Here is a 20,150-nt window from a genome sequence, read left to right on the forward strand (position 1 = left end):
GCAAAGGTTGTGTTTCGGACAGCATCTGGATACAATTGCAGTAATTTAAGGGTGAGCCAGATTGTAGAGGGTTTTGTAAGTTAGAATTACAATATTTAATTACATCCTGTGGGGGTAAGCAGCCAGTGGGGTGAGTGGCAGAGAGGGGCAGTATTAGAGAAACAGAAGGAGCTGTGAATGGGTCATGCAGCAGAGTTCAGGATAGATTGGAGTGGAGCCAGATGGTTTGCAGGTAGGCCACAAGGTAGGCCACAGAGACACAGGCTGGGGGATTATAAGGGTATGCAGGAGTAGTAATAGCTGTATAATAATTATAGTATTTGCCCCCCCCCCCCCCCCCCCACCTCTCTCAGGAAACATTTCTTCCTTGTGTCTGTGATACCATTATTACAATAGATACACACACACACACATATATATATATATATATATATATATATACACACATATATATATATATATATACACATATATACACACATTCATAAATGACACCATCATTAAATACCACAACACCAAGAGGCAAAGGGAGAGAGTGCTGCCCTGTTGAGATTACACTCTAAAGAGATTTAGGGTAAACACTAAAGATAATGGAAGTGCTAAAACTCTACAGACACTTTTGCATTACGATTTAAGGCTTGGCTGCACTTTTGGGTCATAAACGTTTAATTTCATAAAGAAGCACAAGCTGATCTTCCACCTCAGGAAAAAAATAATTTAAGTTTTGTTCTGTCAAATTAATGGTGCTCGGTAACATTTATCCAGGAGGATAGCCAACTTTCCCATGGAAAACCTTTGTTTTCCTCCTAGTTCCTGCTGGGCTCAACATTTCCATATGGCAGTGGACCAGATAGCTAAGGCGGCTACAATGACTCTGACGGTGTACGTTTAGGAGAATGGAAGATGCTTTTTAGAAGCTGATGTGATTTACCATTCTACCTTTTAATTTGAGTGACAGCCTGGAATGCACGAGACCCCCTGTCTTCTGAATTTAATAGTGTGCAGAGTGCCGCTGCCCTAACCTCATTACAAAACAGCATTACGTAACAGTGCTGGCTCACATATCACAAATTACCAATTCTACGACTTCTGAAGAATAAGAGTTTAAAGTTCAAATATTTTACCAAGTAAATAGCTATGTTCCTGTACAAATAGTCTGTTTAAGGATACAGATCTCATGGGTTTTGAGTGGCTGTAAATAGCCTATAAATGAACAATAATGTGTGGATAGTTACCGTAAGTAAACATAAACCTATAGTAGTTTCTTGAACAGAAAAATAAGGACTACTGCAAAATTACCGTAATACATTTTTTTTGTGAGGATTAGTAATACATAGCATCCAGGGCCGGCCCTAGACTTTTTGCCGCCTGAGGCAAATTTTTTTAAAAAAATTGCCACCGCCGCCCCTCCCCCCCCCCCTCGGGGGGGGGGGGGGGGCGCTCTGGGGGGCCGCCGAGCTGGAGGGGTAGCTGGCAGGACGGGGGTATTGGGCCAGCGGCGGGGAGGGGGGTCGGACCCCCCCTCCCTCGCCTGGGTCCCCCGTCCTCCGCTCCCCTCCAGCCTAAATAGACGCAGCCGTATTTGTAAGACGCACGGGCGGGGAGGACACTCACCTCTTCCCAGCATGCGCTCCACTGACATCACTTCCTGCAGCGTTGCAGGAAGTGATGTCAGTGGAGCGCACGCTGGAGCGAGGAGGAGGTGAGTGTCTCCCCGCCCGTGCCTCTTACATATACGGCTGCGTCTATTTAGGCTGGAGGGGAGCGGAGGACGGGGGACCCAGGCGAGGGAGGGGGGGGTCCGACCCCCCTCCCCGCCGCTGGCCCAATACCCCCGTCCTGCCAGCTACCCCTCCAGCTCGGCGGGTCGGCTCCCCGCACCCACGGACGGGCGGGTGCCGCCCCTGGAAATTTGCCGCCTGAGGCAAAAGTTTCACCCCGCCTCATGAGCGGGCCGGCCCTAATAGCATCTGTAGCACTAAAGTACTGTGAATAATCCATTTTGTTCAGCTAACAATATACTTACTATGACAGTCATTCAGACACACAAACAAATAGTAATGTAAAATTAAGTTGGTCCTTCTAGACTTGCCTTAAAATAGCCTTTTTTTTCACAGTATACGGGTTTTGATATTTAAACAAAATGTAATATTAGACATTACCAAATTAAAAATGTAACACTTGTATAGAAATCAAGTTGCGCTCCTAATACAAATTGTACATCTAATTTATATCAGTCAGTATTAAGAGATGGCCCATATGGAACATTAAAAATTCTATAGTAATCACGCTGACAATTCAACATGCTTTCCACAGCCACAAACCACTCACCCTTTTAAAATGCTGGCAAAATCACAGACAGCAGTTTACACGTGTGCTGTGTATCTCTCCGTCACCCATCTACTTATCTACCAACAAAACCAACCGCTCACCTACTATGGTGGCTGTGTAGAGTATACAGGCGAAACTCGAAAATTCGAAAATTGTGCAAAAGTCCATTTATTTCAGTAATTCAACATAAAAGGTGAAGCTAATATATGAAATAGGAACCCTTTGCAGTTTTGGATGAATTAGCTGATTAGAGTTTGAGACTTTAAGCCTAGAATATTGAACCTTTTCACAATGTTCAATATATAGTCTGAGATTTTAATTTTGGGGGTTTCATAAGCTGTAAGCCATAATCAACAATTATAACAAATAAAGGCTTGAAATATCGTGCTTTGGATGCAATGAGTCTATTTCATATATTAGTATCACCTTTTAAGTTGAATTACTGAAATAAATGGACTTTTACACAATATTCTAATTTTTCGAGTTTGACCTGTAGGACAGCTAAAGCACTTGCCATGCTCTGGACCTCCAATGGCCACGTAAAATCTGCCCCTCTCTAGTTCTCGGCATGCACAACTTTTCCAAACCAGACCTTTCAAATAGTCACCTGTCAGTTCCTGCATAAACTGACAGTTCTCTAACTCCCATAAGATTCATGGGACAAGTTAGTACTTCTTTACTCAATCAGCTTTCAGACTAAATTAAAAAAAAAAAATAGACTCATTTGATCTATCAAATACAGACTTGGATGCAGCCAGACCAGCTATATGTAATCTAATTTTACTAAACTGTATATTGAACCCTGATATGACCATACATGGTTCAATGAATCCTATCAATTCTTAGCATTTAACTGACCAAACCAAATCAAATGAATGGTTTTGTACTACAGTACAAGAGGATGGAGGGTTGCAAATTTGACTGACTTTCATGAAAGTAGTGCACACGTCTGTTTGGAATCACTCTGCACTTTGAGGTGGAACTCAGCTTAAAAATCATTTTCAAATCATTTGAAATTGACCAGTGTATGACCACTGTTGCCATCATAAGTCATGTCAGCATTACTACTAGAATGTTATACAGTATTACAATTACAGGAAATACCCAAAGAGCTGAGAAAGGTGTTACAGTTTAGAAATGATTTTAATGCATTTATAAAGAGGAACTATAGTGAAAATAGTGTAATGAATAAAATTGCGGTTGCCCTGCGGGAATTAGTTCATGCTACATTGGGAAGCCTCCCCGTGGCACTCCTGGATAGTGCTAATGTAGCATGAACGAATTCCTGCAGGGCAACCGCTTTGCGGTATTGGTTTTTGACCCTGCATAATTTGGCATGCGAAAGCAAATGCATATTTGCATGAGCAATGTCTCGTGAGAAGCCAATTAGGCCAAATTTGCAAAGCCAGATTTGTCAGGTTTCACTTGGTTTGATGCACACATAAAATTCTATGTACAATATTAATTTATAAATTTCTTATTTAGAGTTTCCCCATTGTAAAATCTTTCCTTACCCTGATTTATATTATTACATTTATCCAGGTGGCAACATCTTTAGCCCTGCCATCTCTGTGCACAGAACTTTTAGTAAGCAGTAAACAAACATTCCACAAAGGGAGATACTATTTGCTTGGCAGTTAGAAACAGACGTTATTTCCCACAATGCAACAAGACTCACACACAGGAACTGTCAGGGCCATGGTCCTGACATCACTTTTCATAAATTTAGGTAATATATTACAATTTGTTTAAAGGTCATAAGCTATTTAATTTAGCAATTATGCCAACATTATATTTTAAAATTGTGGTAGAAAACCACCAACAGGAAAAGTTCTAAGGAAGCCTGGGGTGGACACATACGCCCCATCCAATTGGTGTGCTTGAATCAAGGACACTAGGACCGTCATGTCATTACTAAGACCTAGCTGCATCAAATATATAGTATTAAAGTACATTCAAGAAGGAATTTTAGTATTTTTACTGATGATAGCAAGACAAATATAGCAGCACACATTCCAATATAATATGATAAATAAAGGCTGCTAGTCTTGTGTGGCACTCCCTAGAACCTGTACAGAGCTTATCTCAACTCAAATTCATATCTGAAAGGTAACAGTCAAAGGTATTAATTATAGAAATAGCGTGCTTGGGTTTAGACTGCCTGTGTGTGAATTATCTCATTCCCCAAGCACTCCAGCCCACTACACCTGTTATTCAAATTGATTCAATTTGATATGTCTGCCAGAGGAACAGCTAAAAGATGAAGCAGTGCAAGCAAATTACATTTATAGATGCATCCTGAGAGCTGTTCTTGTTGCCTGCAGTAGTTATATTTTCCGGCTCATTTCTCTAGTCTACTTTTGATAAATTGGTTGCTTCTGTCAGCAACAACTTCTCTTCAAACCTTTGCTCTAAGACATGAAAGTGGAGTTGTGCTTTAGCTGCAGTTCTACTTAGATCACCAACAGGGCTGTAAGTGATTAAAGAGGTGGCTTCCATAACCACCATTGTTTTCACATCCTGCATTGAGCCATTATACCACAGGTGTCAAACACAAGGCCCTTTGGCTGAATGCAACCCCCCATTTTATGTGGCCCTGGAGAGATTTTAATATGCATTATTGTAAGCTGCAAAAGAAAGACTGCACTGCCTTCCTGTCTGGAGGAGCTCATTGGTGACGGTGTTTCTGAATAAAACATTGTCAGTTTGAGCCGGGGTGCAGCAATAATGCAGGGGACACCCCCCAAGAGGGTTTGCATGGGATGGGACCCCCTACTTGGATCCAAAACAGAGGAGCGCAACAGAGCAGTGTAATATTTACCTGCTCCAACGATGCGTTGTGTCTCTTCTGTTCTCCCTGGCAGCCGCATAGCTCCAGCTCCTGATCACGTGATGTGCCTCAGGAGCCAGAGATCGTGTGGCTGTCAGGAAGATCATTACAGTGACACTACTGTCACTTACAATAGGTTGTAAAAATCCCACAGATTTGATGGGTTTTGGACTAGTCCATCTCCTCATGGTGGATTTTTGGGGTTTCTTTATTTTCAAAAATATTCACTGAACGGCAGTTGCACAGTCCAGCTGCTTAAACAGTGTGCAAGTGAGTAGGAAGGTCAGGCCAGAATCTTTGTATCCACTCCATTGGGTGCTTTTGTAAAGAATAAAGGAAATACTGAGAATTCCCCCCATGAGGAGTTGAACTAGTCAAAAACAGTCAGATCTGTCAGATTTTTACTACCTACTTCCAAGAAAAGTAATTTATAGTGCATTTTACACTAGGAGAAATGTACATGTTATACGTGTGTACGTATGCATTTTGAATTTTACAATTTTTCAGGATAGTGGTCCTTTGATGATCATCTCTACCTTTCACAAATTGCTGTCTGTGGGCTGACTTTGTATACCTGCTCCTCTGAAGTAACGGCATGGATGTGCTGAGTTAGAACTGAGTTTGAGGTCTGTTCACTTAATGATGGCTCAGATCAGGCACCAATTAAAATAATCGTGATGGCTAATGAAGCCCTGTCACACTATTTTAATTTTAATTCATTTAATTCACTATCAGATGTGCTTTATGTACAGGGCAGACTGTGGCACATAGTTTTTACTGTATTTATTTTTTTTATTATAAATTATGCATTAAAGGACATAAAGGCTAATTATGATTTGGACATAAAGGCTGCCATATTTATTTACTTTTAAACAATTCCAGTTGCCTGGCATCCTGATGATCTTTCACGCATCAGTAGTATCTGATTCACACATATGAAACAAGCATGCACTAAATACAGTCAATGTTCAGTTAAACATCTCATCTGCATGCTTTTTTCAGGGTCTGTGGCTAAAAGTATTAAAAGCAGATTGTCAGCTGGATAGCCAGGCAATTTGCATTGTTTAAAAGGAAATGAATAAGGCAGCCTCATATCCCTCTCACTTCAGGTGTCCTTTAAGTACCGTATATCTGTTATGTCCTCAGAAATAATTGTATCTTATTGTGCTTATGACTTGTGTAGCTATGCTACTCTAAACCTGCTTGTCTATACAAGGCCTTAAACATATGCAAAAGTTTTTAACTAACTGTATATACTTATGCAAAGCCGAATTTTTCAGCACAGAAATGTGCTGAATAGTTACCCCATTGGCTTATACACGAGTCAGACAGTGTGTGTATGGGCAGTGGAGTGTATGGATCATACAGTAGCAATCCTACGCTTGCCAAGTGCCTTCCTGCTGTGTCCGTGCCCCTGAGACCCCTGCAACATGATGAGCACTGTTTAAAAGTACCTGTGTGCCTGTCGGCATGTGGAATGAATCATGTGTCAGCAGAGCTGGTGCAGTGTTCGGAGATACTTCCTGTTTGTGTCTCCGCTGTGTCTCCGTGCCTCTCAGACCCAGCAACATGGTGACCGCTGTTCTCACCTGCTTATGGAGTGACATGTCAGCGCTGGTGCAGTGTTCCTGGATTCATCCTGTTTAGCAATCGCTCTGTCTCAAGATGGCACTAGATGGCATGATAGAAATGGCTTCATATATATATGAGACAATCATTACTACACAGATAGAATCCCGAAACATTCCATTAGCGCTGACATACCACTCTGCTCCACAAGCTGGTGGGCACAGCGTCACCATGTTGTGGGGGTCTAAGGGTCCAGGACCCAGTGGGGAGGCAGCTGATAAATCTAGGACCAGTGCTACATTCCACTGACCATACACTTCACAATCGTTCTCCTCTCCATGAGGGAGAGGGGCTGCCTTGAACTGGGAGCACATCTGGCTATTTATCCTCTGGAGGGGGCTATAATAGAGGGGGGCCTATACACAAGTCAATCACTTTTTCCTGTTTTTGAGGGACATTTGGGTACTTCAACTTATACACAGGTCGGCTTATGTGTGAGTATATTCAGAAATTAATTTTATCTATTGTAGAACAAGGTGAACTTGTCAATACTAATGATTTTGTCATGTAAGGATATTGTGTTGTGGGCTTATCTAACTGTACAGCACAAAAACAGTCTTTCACGCATTATCTTCATAATTTCAAAATTCAGTACACAGAGTTTTCAAAATTAACCACATGACCAGCACATAAAGAGAAATAGTTTTACATCCATTGGCCTGGGTGAACTGCAGCACTCACAGTGTGAAAAGTACAACAGCAAGATAGAGTTATATCTATTATAATATCTATTATTATTATAATCTATTATAATATAATAGATTACACTGGCCTTGTCCAAACACTGCTTATCAGAGCTATTTTGGCATATCAAGAGTGTAAAGTCGATGAGCACCTGTCTTGTATTCTTCAGTATCCCACAGGGTACCTCCAAGTGTGCAGGTTATGCTGGACATTCTCATTAGAAACTCTAACGTGCTTTGAAAACTGAACGGGATGGCTCAGTCCTGTCTTAAATGTATATCAAAATGTTAAAACAACTAATGAAAAATAATATAAAACAGTTGATGATTCAGTGTTATGTAAAATTCCTTACAGCCCTTGAGACCTAGGTTGAACCTACCACATCCTAGAACAACTGAGTGTTGATGTTTCTACACATATAGTGTACAGAGTTACTATGGCCCTCCAGTGTGGTCAAGTAATATGACTGCAGAGAGGTGTCTATTGATGGAAAATGATGATTCTTGTTATAAAACAAATGCTGAGAGAAAAACAAATGATCATTTACAGAGAGGTCACAGCATTATTTCTAATTCTGAAGGCTCCAGTAAACAAACACATAATGTTTGCATGTGTTGGTTACATCCATTTGTATTTTGTCTCTTGCATCTTTTGTTAATTCATCTGTTGTATTCAGTTCCAGGAAACTGACAAAGCAGCTGATGACTCCACCAGTGACCTATCAGAGTTAATCAAGAGACGGCTGGAAAGCGTGGCCAGTACAGGAAGTTCCGCTAGCTCAGGGTTTATAGAAGATAAAAGCTATACTGATTCCGAAGAAGAGGAAGAAGGTAACTAAAGATGCGGAAACCAAAAATTACAGCAAACATTGAGGGGGTTATTAGCTACTGAATAATTTTATATAAACAACCGGTGGCATCTAGTGCAAAAGCAAAACATACATGGACAATAAAATAACATTTTTATCTTCACATCATAAAATCCAGTTACAAATCCACATTAACCATTTCCCATCCCTTGTCAGACTATGACCGTCATCAGCCTTTTTAAGTATAAGCCAAATGTTGGACATAGTTGGATAAAGGAAAAAGGGCTGCCGCTAGGAGGTGCTGTTGTCAGATATGATCCGGAACAGAGTCAGCCTCTTCAGATCGATAGATCGGACTAAGGCTTCAATTCATCAAGCATTACCGCATTCGGTAATGCTGAAAACAGCTGACTTTACGGAGCACTTAGTAAAATGTTAATTCATCAAAGCAGTCACCGCATGAGAAGCAGACATTCCTGTGCAGAGAGATAAATTACCGACTTGTTAAGTGATTACCTCAACACACGTCAGCAAATGTTAATTCATCAAGCTCACAGCATTCGATAACATGTGTGGTGTTTATCTCCAGCTCTCCCCTGTCGATAAGGAGCTTGGAATGCCTTCTCCGTGTGTGACAGGACCATAGAAACCTCCCCTGTCCCCTGCAAGTGCTGCTGATAGGTTGGCCAGGCTTCTCGGGTGGAACAGACCCCCCCCCCCCCCCCCCCCCCCAGGCAGCCAGGGGAGAGAAAAGAATTAAAGTTATTTTCCAGGCACCCTTCTTTTTTAGGCACCCTTCGGTAGTGTAACCCCTTGAGTGCCTGTTTAAATATGCAGGGATGCAAGTGGGAGCTCGTGGCAAAATGACCTAAGCAGGGAATGTGTAATGTTTCTCAGCAGTTTATCTAAGCTGTGGCAAGTAAATAGAAACTTAAGACTAATGAGACAGATTCAGCAAGAGCAGAGGCAGCACAACAAATATAAAAGGCACATGTATAGGGATGTCGGTGCTGCGTCTTTCCTATTGTAATGCCCTCACTGCACGGACCTCTTCGGTAACTTACCGAACATCTACCACATGTGTGAAAATATTGATGAATTAGCACAGTGAAGTGTAAAATACAGAATGCGGTATTTTAAGGACTGGGATTTTGTTATCGAACACCCTTTGATGAATTGAAGCCTAAGTTTGAAAGTTTGATCACTGGCGTCCCCATCCTCAGCCGTCGCATCATGTAATGTAATTATAATGTGGGTGCATTTGGGCTTGTTGTAGGGGCTCTGCTGCCGGATATGGTCCAGCACGCCATCACCCTATTTTACATTTATCAATCTGGCATTTTTTGGCCACTGCCAAAAAGCCCAATAAAGTTGTAATATATTTGTATTAACCTACATCTAACGGCTTTTTATTAAATCACCAATCCCAAAAGCATGAGAAACAGAAAGTATATCTACTGAACTTTGTAACACCTGTCAAAGTCATCACAACGTACAGCTTGTTCCATCCAATTGGTATAATGTACAGCTCTAAGCTGCAGAATAATATCAGCGCTGTGAACTATACACCATCAGTAGAACTATGCCAAGCCTTGTCTCATAATTCTGATATCCATCACAAGAGCTCCTATAATTATATTAGCAGAAAAGAATGAACTGCTGTTGGCTACTCATATTTAATCAGCGTTGTTTTCATTATCAGCTGGAAAGTAGGCTTGAGCCCACAGTAACCAGTTATGTGCCAGCTTCGTTACATAATGTAAACTGGAATAATTTATAATGATCTTGATGGATTTTATATCAGTATACTACATCTAATAAAGTCATACTTTGATTCTGTATTTGATGTATACTGGCACTGATGTGCGCTGCTGAATCTAAAGACATTTATTAGCACAATAAGCATATAGTTGTGCATTAGTTAAAGGGACTTCCTCTCTGCTCTAAAATATTAGCCACACCATGATAACCTCTAGGGAAAACATCTTCTGTACAATGTATGGTAATCCTAGAAAAAAAAGAAGTTTTACTGGGTTTCATTTTTGCAGAAAGCAATGAAAGGGTTAAGACTCAGTGTTCACTATATGCCTAAGCAGAGCTCTCCTGCAGTCTATTCACAGTTCATGATCAGAACAAATGAGATAGGTTTAAATGCTTAAACAAACACAGAACACAGAAAAGTGATTTTTTTTCCCCCCAGCAAGTATGTGTGGAATAAAGACTTTTCATTGTATGATGTGTAAGAGTTTAGGTCCGCTTTAAATATCATGCCACCTTATATCATACAGTAGTTTCTTGTACTGGGAAACTTACGACCGTTTAATCTGAGTGATTGTAAAGCTAGTTGTCTAAGATCTTTGGCATGTCAGCATCTGGAGTTCCATACAAGATCTTTTAAACCATCACAGAGGAAAAACAGGCTGATGTTGCATTTCTGATCAATGAATTCTTGGATTTTGTCACATATTTGTGCATCAGCAATAACTGGACACCATTTGTTTCTTATTAACTTTATTGAAATAAATGCATAAGGTTTGGTGTGTGTCATGTTATGTTTGCCCTATGCTTATTACACCGTGATACCTCACTTCCTCATTGCAGTGCTCTTCCTTACTGGACTCTGGTGGCATGCTGTCAGGTCTCCAGTGTTACAGATAGAACAATAGGGCAAAACTGTGCTTTTGAACTTGTGAACAAAGCTGTACACTCTGTAACTCAGATGTCACATGCAGATGCCTTCCTGAACAGCATTCGTACCGTATTCAAGTTCAAGAGCTCAGTCAGGCCTTTTCATGTTCCTGAAAGTAATAGCACTTTGCTTTATCAGAGCGAATCATGCTTCCCTCACATAGCGGCCAAGTCATTCCCACACAACTTTTTTATCTTATAAGTTAATACTAATTGCAGGAAATTATTATTTGAAAGAATATCAAAGAAAGAACAAATCCTTCGGTGGGAAATTGCTATTAAATGGTGTCAAAAAGTCCTATCCTCGGCATGGCGCTGAGGGTAATTCTGATTTCAGCAAAATGTGTTCTTTTTCAGACCATGAAGACGTGAGCAAGAAGCAGCTAACAATGGAAGATCTGATTTGTTACAGCTTCCAGGTGGCAAAGGGCATGGAGTTCCTGGCCTCCAGAAAAGTAAGATTTCCGCTGATGTAAAACAATACAGCTATTACCTTCATTTTAAGGCAGTATACCAGGTAATGTGATGTAGCTCAATGCCACTGCAATTTCTTATTGTATTTATTCTAGAACTTATGAGTCATTAAGGTGAAAAAAACCTAACTTGGTAAACATTGGTAAAGCCCCAATATTGTGAATGTATTTCACATACAAATCCTTAATGTTCCTTAAAGACTCTGTAGAATTATACATACTGAGATGAACAGTGATGGCATCAGACATTTTATTCTAGCATAATGTTATGGCATATGGTACCATATAGATGTGCAGGTAAGTCAACATTTTTGAAGCTCGATAATAGGTCTCTAAAATAGGGCTTTGTTTACCTGTGAGCAAGGCCCTCACAAATCTTCAGATACCTCTAATCCCACATGCAGAGACCATATTAGAATATTGTCAGGGTACAGATCACAGGTACATGCAACACTTCCCAGGTCTCTGCTGCATCTTCTGTTTCCTGATGTGAGCTTCAGGACAGTAACTCCAGCTGCATGATTGATTGTCACACTGTTGAGATCACTGTCCCTGGACATCAGCAAAGAATCTGTAGATTCAGAGAAGTGGCTTGTACTGCTACTAATGCCTGCAGAGAAACATTTGTGAAGGTCAAAAAATTGTTTGCCACTTTTGACATATATTTCCACTTTTTCAGCTCTTCAGTGCAAGGCAGTGGGACTTCAGTTTCCCACTTTTCCACTACCTATTTTTTTCTCCACTTTAGAACCTAAACAGTCTTCATGCCAAATACATCAGAAAAAATAGATCATCCTAAAATCAGAGCAGTCATTTAAAGTGAACCTAAAGCCGATAAAAAAAATGAGATTAACTCACCTGGGGCCTCCCTCAGCCCCCTGCAGCCGATCGGTGCCCTCGCAGCTCCGCTCCGATGTCCCAGGACCCGCCAGTGAGCACTTCCGGTTTCGCCATCACCGGCCGACAGGCATGGGAACGCGAGTGATTGTTCGCGTTCCCAGCCTGTATATCGCCCCCTATGCTGCTATTGCGGCCAGGAGGCCGCAATAGCAGCATAGGGGACGATATACAGGCTGGGAACGCGAACAATCACTCGCGTTCCCATGCCTGTCGGCCGGTGACGGCGAGTGACGGCGAAACCGGAAGTGCTCGCCGGCGGGTCCTGGGACATCGGAGCGGAGCTGCGAGGGCACCGATCGGCTGCAGGGGGCTGAGGGAGGCCCCAGGTGAGTTAATCTCATTTTTTTTTATCGGCTTTAGGTTCACTTTAAGCACCCCATCCAGCTTCTGTATACAGTAGTCTCCTCCTGACATCTGTTACATATTGGACTAAAATATGTTAGACTTAGTCAATAGAGACACTGTTTGTGGGATATCTGTAATTTGCTAGAAGTTTTCAGGGTTCTTATCAGAAACCCCTTTTTGATCTACCTCTGACAGTAGCGTGGTTAATTTCTTGTTGATTTCAAGCTCCTGTCTTTGCTAACTGTAATCTGACTCCTCTCTTGGTAGATAAAATATTTTCACTGGATTGCTTGCAGTCTTCATCTTGCATGAAGAGTCTCTGGAAGAGGTCCCTTCTCTTTGAGCTCTTCTACACAACTACCTTCCTTTTTCCTAATCTGCCTCTGTTTATTGATTTAGCTTAGGCTTGTGGAGGGCTTACATGGCTTCTAATATCAACTTCAGAGGAAAACAGTCGCTTATTTGATTTTTGCGCTGCGACTGTTGAGGCCAGTTGCATCAGCCATATCAGCCTGCTATAAGCCTGATTCAAATCTAAAAATAGTCAGCAGCACAAATTTAACTGAGCAGAAGAGGTCAAAAAGGTTCAAAAGTAATCAAATAGAGCAAAATGCCATACTTTAAAATGGAATGCTTGCTGTTTATATATAGCCTGTTGTTTTGACACCGTTATTGTTTTGCTTTGTCATAGTGTATTCATCGAGATTTGGCTGCAAGGAACATTCTCCTGTCTGAAAATAATGTGGTGAAAATTTGTGACTTTGGCCTGGCCCGTGACATCTACAAAGATCCAGATTACGTGCGCAAAGGAGATGTGAGTATTACACTAAAGGAAATTTGCTGCTGTACAGATGGCAAGACAGAGCTACTTAGTATAACGTATATAAACAAACTGTAAAACAGAACTGATTTTTCCACAATCCTATCCACTTGGAGGATAGAATAGCCTGATAGAAACAATAAATGTCAGTAACACCCCTACAACTTCAGTTCCCCAAACATGTTGTTGGATAATATTCAGTTCATTTCTCTCATTTATCCAACACATTCCCTCTCTAACTACCTCCTGTCATCTATCTAGCATCTGACCCTTTCTCACTCATTACACTGTAAAATGTTAGTGCACGCCCTAATAATATGTTGCATTGACTATTGTAATACCCTGCTCTGTGGCTGACCTACTAACAGGCGTGCAACCCCTCCAGTTTGTACTAAACTTAGCTGCTTGACTCTCTTCTTGCCCCTCATCTGCTGCTCATCTCTGTAAAGCTCTTCACTGGCTGCCATGCCAATTAACTAGAGGATTCACTTAAAACTTTTAACTCTGACCTCCAAAGCTCTACACAGTATTTAGGACAGGCTGAGAAATTAAGCAATGTGTTTTACTCTATGAACTACATCTTTCCTGATCCAGTCCCATCAATAATTTGAGCTGCGCCAAATATGTGTGAGGACCTCGGCCTTTGAAGACAAAAGTTTGACATCCCTGTGCTACACAATTGTCACTATAACTTATACCATGCACACCATATTTGCTTCTAACTCCGTACAGCTCCATGGAAGATCATGGCACTACATAAATCAATACTACTACTAATAATAAACCAAACTGATCCAATATAATTGAAAAAAGCAGGTTTCCCATTACTTCCTGTCCAGTGATACCGAAGGGTCTGCTGTCCACAGATCTTCCTATTTTTCTTTCTCTCTGAAGTATATCCTCCATAGATTCCTTCGGACATAGTTTCTGACTCTAAATTGTTAGCATATTGCAAAACATTGTGATAAACTCAGTTATTTGCCAGTCTAGAGAGATGAGTACACAAAATAACAGCTATGCTCATATTAAAAAAACCAGATCAGTGACATTGATGTTATCTTTATCTTTGGTATCTCTTGATAGTCAGGAATATGTGTTTTCAGTGTTAATGTTAATGGACAATTTCGGTTCCTCACAGGCCAGGCTACCTCTTAAGTGGATGGCACCTGAAGCTATTTTTGATAAAATCTACACAACACAAAGCGACGTGTGGTCCTTTGGAGTGCTGTTATGGGAGATTTTCTCATTAGGTAAGTTCCAAGATCAAATATAGACTAATTTAATTCATGTCTGCATTTGTAATGATGTAATGAATGTAATGATCTGACATACTTCTGTATATTGAATATATTGACTATGGAAAAAAATAATATTTTTGTGAAAAACTGCCAAGAGTTCTTTCTTTTTATAAGTAATAGTGCAAGATAACAAAAACACAAGCAAGCGTGTTTTGTGCACAGCAATTAACCGTATTCTTCCTCCTACTCTTCAGCACAGGTTAGAAAATTAAATCTAGTTGCTATGTGGTAAAGAGTGAGCATTTCTGTATAGAGAATATATATCGGATACAGACTATAAACACTAAGCTTCCAAGAGTCACATGTTGTAATTGTAACTACCGTACAGGGGCGCAGCAAAAAAAAATGGGCAGCCCCACCACAAAGAAAAATGAGCGTGGTCAAAATATGATGTGGGAAGAGTCAAATACTAGCAGTTTCTAAGCTAAATTGCACCCAGGGCAAGGGCGTATGTATATAGGTTAGATAAGTAGATGCCCCCAGTATAGGTTAGATAGGTAGGTATCCCTCAGTATAGGTTAGATAGGTAGATGCTCGCAGTATAGGTTAGATAGGTAGGTACCCCTCAGTATAGGTTAGGTAGATGCATGCCCCCAGTATAGGTTAGATAGGTAGGTGTCTCCAGCATAGGGCAGGGGGAGCGAGAATAGTGAAGTTTCAACTCACCTGGCTTTCTCGATCCTGCACATAGCCTCTATCTTCCTCTATCTTCCTACTGTCCCGGCGTGCAGCATCTGTCGCATTGGTAAGAGCTCCATACCATAGCAACAGACGCCGCACGCTGGGACAGGATGAAGATAGAAGCTATGTGAAGGATCGAGGCAGGTGAGTTGAAACTTTGCTCTGCCCACTCCCCCCAGCTCCCACCCTCCTGCTGCTCCGCCGCCAGCAGCAGCAGAGCGAGGCCCCTCTTTGTGTGATGCCCCCAGCGGGGGCGTGGCTCGTCTGTATGTTGGTGGCAGCGCCCCTGCTTACCATTCTGTCTTATGGTCAATGAACCTTAAATATTTTTGTCATCACGCGACAAATATTCATGGAAATTTGATTCCTATTACAAAATGCTCTGCTACTTTTCTACTTGAATCTGCAGCACAATCTCAGGCAGGAACTTTGAAAAGGACCTAGCTATGGAAATACTTGATAATTTGGATTATTGAAGTTCTTGTCTTAAACAACACAGACATTGTTGTAGTTTTTGGTGTTCTGCTGAGTCTTTGGCTTTTTTCTTCTCATGCAGTGCCAAAACAAGACCTGGCACAGTGGCTGTATGACACAGTTTGCTTCAGAGTGCAGTTTTCATATCTGAGTGCTTGTTTTTGAAAATGTAAACATATTAACTGTACACTGCAATTGCTAAAGAAAACTATATTATACAAACACATGCAGGATACAGGTTTCTTTAGGAGTATCTCATGGTGCCTCTGTTATTTTGTTGTTGTAGGTTTTCGTCCATTACTAGAATTGCTATACAGTACTGAATTTCGTCCTGTTGGGGCCCTTTCCACTGCATTGCGATTCAGCAAAATTGCTAAATGCTAGCGATTTTCAAATCGCTGGGGTTGCTACTTTAACATAGGAATCGCAGTAGTTATTTTACACTACCATGATTTGATTTTTTACAAAGTGCAATCACTTTCTGGAGCAATTCTGAGAGCGATTTTGCAATGCAAGTGCATTGCGTATGTAAAATCGCAATAGCTTAACAAAATTCATGAAAAATCGCAATTGCTGGCATTTAGCGATTGTGATTGAGATTGCTAGTGGAAAAGGGCCCTTATTCAAGATTCTATTTGAATTTACCTGTGTTTTGTGTGCTCCCAAAAGATTTAAAAGTATCATTGTACATTTTATTATATTATCCAGATGAGCAAAAAAGCAAAGTAAAGACAAAGCTACTTTCTAACCAGTCTTACTTAAAGAGGAGCTGTTAGGTATAAGGTCTCAGAGAAAAAAAACACATATATCAGTAGCTAAATATTGGCTGTACTTACATTACATATGCATTTCACTGTCCATGTTTGGATTTCACAGAATTTGTATATAGTATTTGCAGAGATTGATGCTCCTGACAGCTCATGGCAGGTTCCATGTTTGACTGTCTTGTATGAAGCCGGCCGCCTCGCGTCATCACGGCGGCCGGCGTGGCAGTACCGCGCATGCGCGCTTTAATCGCGCATGCGAGGTACTTTCACGCCGGCCGCCGTGATGACGCGAGGCGGCCGCCGTGTGATGTCAGCCGCGTCATACGCGGAAGGAGCAGCCCGACACTCAGCTGAGTGTCGCCCGGGCTGCGGCCTGTCGGCCATTCCGGAGCGGGGAGTAGGAGAGGAGCCAGGACGCCGTCGTGGGACCTCCCGACCAGCACTGGGCTGGAAAAAGCCCCGGGTGAGTACAACTTTTATTTTTTAGATGAGCTCAGAGTCCCTTTAAAATGTTAACATTTTTCACAATAGTGGCCCTTTAGCTTTGTAGATTCCATCCCCTCCACCTAAACTACATGAACCATTGTTTTAAATAAAAATCCACACACAAAATGTGTAAAGAGCATATAATGCATGAAAAATGCACTTGAATCACAAAATGGACCATTATCCATAGTCACAGCTAACTTATTTTCCAAAACAAACTTTCTGACAAGACCACTGGACTTCCTGACCTAGAAGCTGAACCATGTCATATGATCTGCATATCAACAGGTTGGTCCACAACAAATACAGTGTGATACGGTACCAATGCTCACAGTGTTTTATTCCATCTCTATCCAGTGCCCCCATACTGTTTTCTAGTTTTCTAGTAACTCTTGTAGTGTGCGTTAGCTTTGCATTGGTTCTTAAAGTATGTCCAGTTCTCTAGTGTCCGTTTATTGTGTCCAGGCCTCTCAGTGCCTCCAGAATGTGTCATAGATTTCTAACATACACCACAACATGTCCCAAGCTTAGGGACTCCCTAACCTTGTGACTGCCTTGACTGTAGATGTGCAGGTAGGGGGTGGGGGTGGGGGGAGGGTGCCTTCTGGATGAGAAAAGAGACACCACATGTGGCCTTTCCAAATACAGGCACAGATTCAGAACCTTTTGTGAATGCTAGCAGAGATTCAAAGCTATGTGTGACTACTAGCAGAGATTAGAGGCTGCTTATAACTACTACCAGAGACTGAAGGCCACTTATGACCACTACCAGAGATTGAAGGCCACTTGTGACTAATGGCAGAGATCAGTGGGCACTTTTAGCTACTGGCAGAGAATAATATATATATATATATATATATATATATATATATATATATATATATACAGTGGTGTGAAAAACTATTTGCCCCCTTCCTGATTTCTTATTCTTTTGCATGTTTCTCACACTTAAATGTTTCTGCTCATCAAAAAACGTTAACTATTAGTCAAAGATAGCATAACTAAACACAAAATGCATTTTTAAATGATGTTTTTTATTATTTATTGAGAAAAAAAACTAAAAACCTACATGGCCCTGTGTGAAAAATAAATTGCCCCCTGAACCTAATAACTGGTTGGGCCACCTTTAGCAGCAATAACTGCAATCAAGCGTTTGCAACAACTTGCAACAAGTCTTTTACAGTGCTCCGGGGGAATTTTGGCCCTCTCATCTTTGCAGAATTGTTGTAATTCAGCTTTATTTGAGGGTTTTCTAGCATGAACCACCTTTTTAAGGTCATGCCACAACATCTCAATAGAATTCAGGTCAGGACTTTGACTAGGCCACTCTAAAGTCTTTATTTTGTTTTTCTTCAGCCATTCAGAGGTGGATTTGCTGGTGTGTTTTGGGTCATTGTCCTGCTGCAGCACCCAAGATCGCTTCAGCTTGAGTTGACAAACAGATGGCTGGACATTCTCCTTCAGGATTTTTTGGTAGACAGTAGAAATCATGGTTCCATCTATCACAGCAAGCCTTCCAGGTCCTGAAGCAGCAAAACAACCCCAGACCATCACACTACCACCACCATATTTTACTGTTGGTATGATGTTCTTTTGCTGAAATGCTGTGTTACTTCTACGCCAGATGTAACGGGACACGCACCTTCCAAAAAGTTCAACTTTTGTCTCGTCGGTCCACAATGTATTTTCCAAAAAGTCTTGGCAATCATTGAGATGTGTTTTAGCAAAATTGAGACGAGTCTTAATGTTCTTTTTGCTTAAAAGTGGTTTGCGCCTTGGATATCTGCCATGCAGGCCGTTTTTGCCCAGTCTCTTTCTTATGGTGGAGTCGTGAACATTGACCTTAATTGAGGCAAGTGAGGCCTGCAGCTCTTTAGATGTTGTCCTGGGGTCTTTTGTGGCCTCTCGGATGAGTTTTCTTCGCGCTCTTGGGGTAATTTTGGTCGGCTGGCCACTCCTGGAAAGGTTCTTCACTGTTCCATGTTTTTGCCATTTGTGGATAATGGCTCTCACTGTGGTTCGCTGGAGTTCCAAAGCTTTAGAAATGGCTTTATAACCTTTGCCAGACTGATAGATCTCAATTACAGTACTTATGTTCTCATTTGTTCCTGAATTTCTCTGGATCTTGGCATGTCTAGCTTTTGAGGTGCTTTTGGTCTACTACTCTGTGTCAGATAGCTCCTATTTAAGTGATTTCTTGATTGAAACAGGTGTGGCAGTAATTAGGCCTGGGGGTGACTACAGAAATTGAACTCAGGTGTGATAAACCACAGTTACGGTAAGTTATTTTTTAACAAGGGGGGCAATCACTTTTTCACACAGGGCCATGTAGGTTTTGAGTTTTTTTTCTCACTAAATAATAAAAACCATCATTTAAAACTGAATTTTGTGTTCAATTATGTCATCTTTGATTAATAGTTAACGGTTTTTGATGAGCAGAAACATTTAAGTGTGACAAACATGCAAAAGAATAAGAAATCAGGAAGGGGGCAAATAGTTTTTCACACCACTGTATATATACTGTGTGTGTGTGTGTGTGTGTGTATATATATATATATATATATATATATATATACATATACTGTGCATATATATATATTCTCATTTAAATGTTATTTAATAACTGTAAGGCCTGGTTCACATTGGCGTTCACAGTCAGGATTTTCCGGACCGTATACTGTACAAACGGAACGGACGTTCGGCGATCCAATGTAACTCTATGGATCCGTACACAATCGTCCGTTCCTCACTGACCGAATCCTGACCGGATCCGGACTCTGGGCCACGGTCCGGATTTTTCCAATCTGCGCTATTTTTGCTGTACGTTTCATCCGCCCACCGCACCCGGACCGGATCCTGACTACACCATCCGCACAGCAGAAACCAATGACAAACTTAAATGACACAACACACTGGCTATAAAATCCGGCCTATCT

The 20,150-nt window shown here is 41.2% G+C and overlaps 1 protein-coding gene across 3 annotated transcripts in view; it reads left to right on the forward strand.

Moving 5' to 3' along the window:
- Nucleotides 1-20,150, forward strand: part of LOC137527130 (vascular endothelial growth factor receptor kdr-like) — a 318,768-nt gene that overhangs the window by 265,536 nt on the left and 33,082 nt on the right. For all 3 annotated transcript variants that reach the window (XM_068247550.1, XM_068247553.1, XM_068247551.1), the window contains 4 exons: nt 8,151-8,304; nt 11,328-11,425; nt 13,380-13,502; nt 14,647-14,758. In XM_068247550.1, the coding sequence (XP_068103651.1) occupies nt 8,151-8,304; nt 11,328-11,425; nt 13,380-13,502; nt 14,647-14,758 (487 nt within the window). The remainder of the gene's footprint in view (nt 1-8,150; nt 8,305-11,327; nt 11,426-13,379; nt 13,503-14,646; nt 14,759-20,150) is intronic.

Source organism: Hyperolius riggenbachi, chromosome 8, assembly GCF_040937935.1.
Source record: "Hyperolius riggenbachi isolate aHypRig1 chromosome 8, aHypRig1.pri, whole genome shotgun sequence".
NCBI lineage: Eukaryota > Metazoa > Chordata > Amphibia > Anura > Hyperoliidae > Hyperolius > Hyperolius riggenbachi.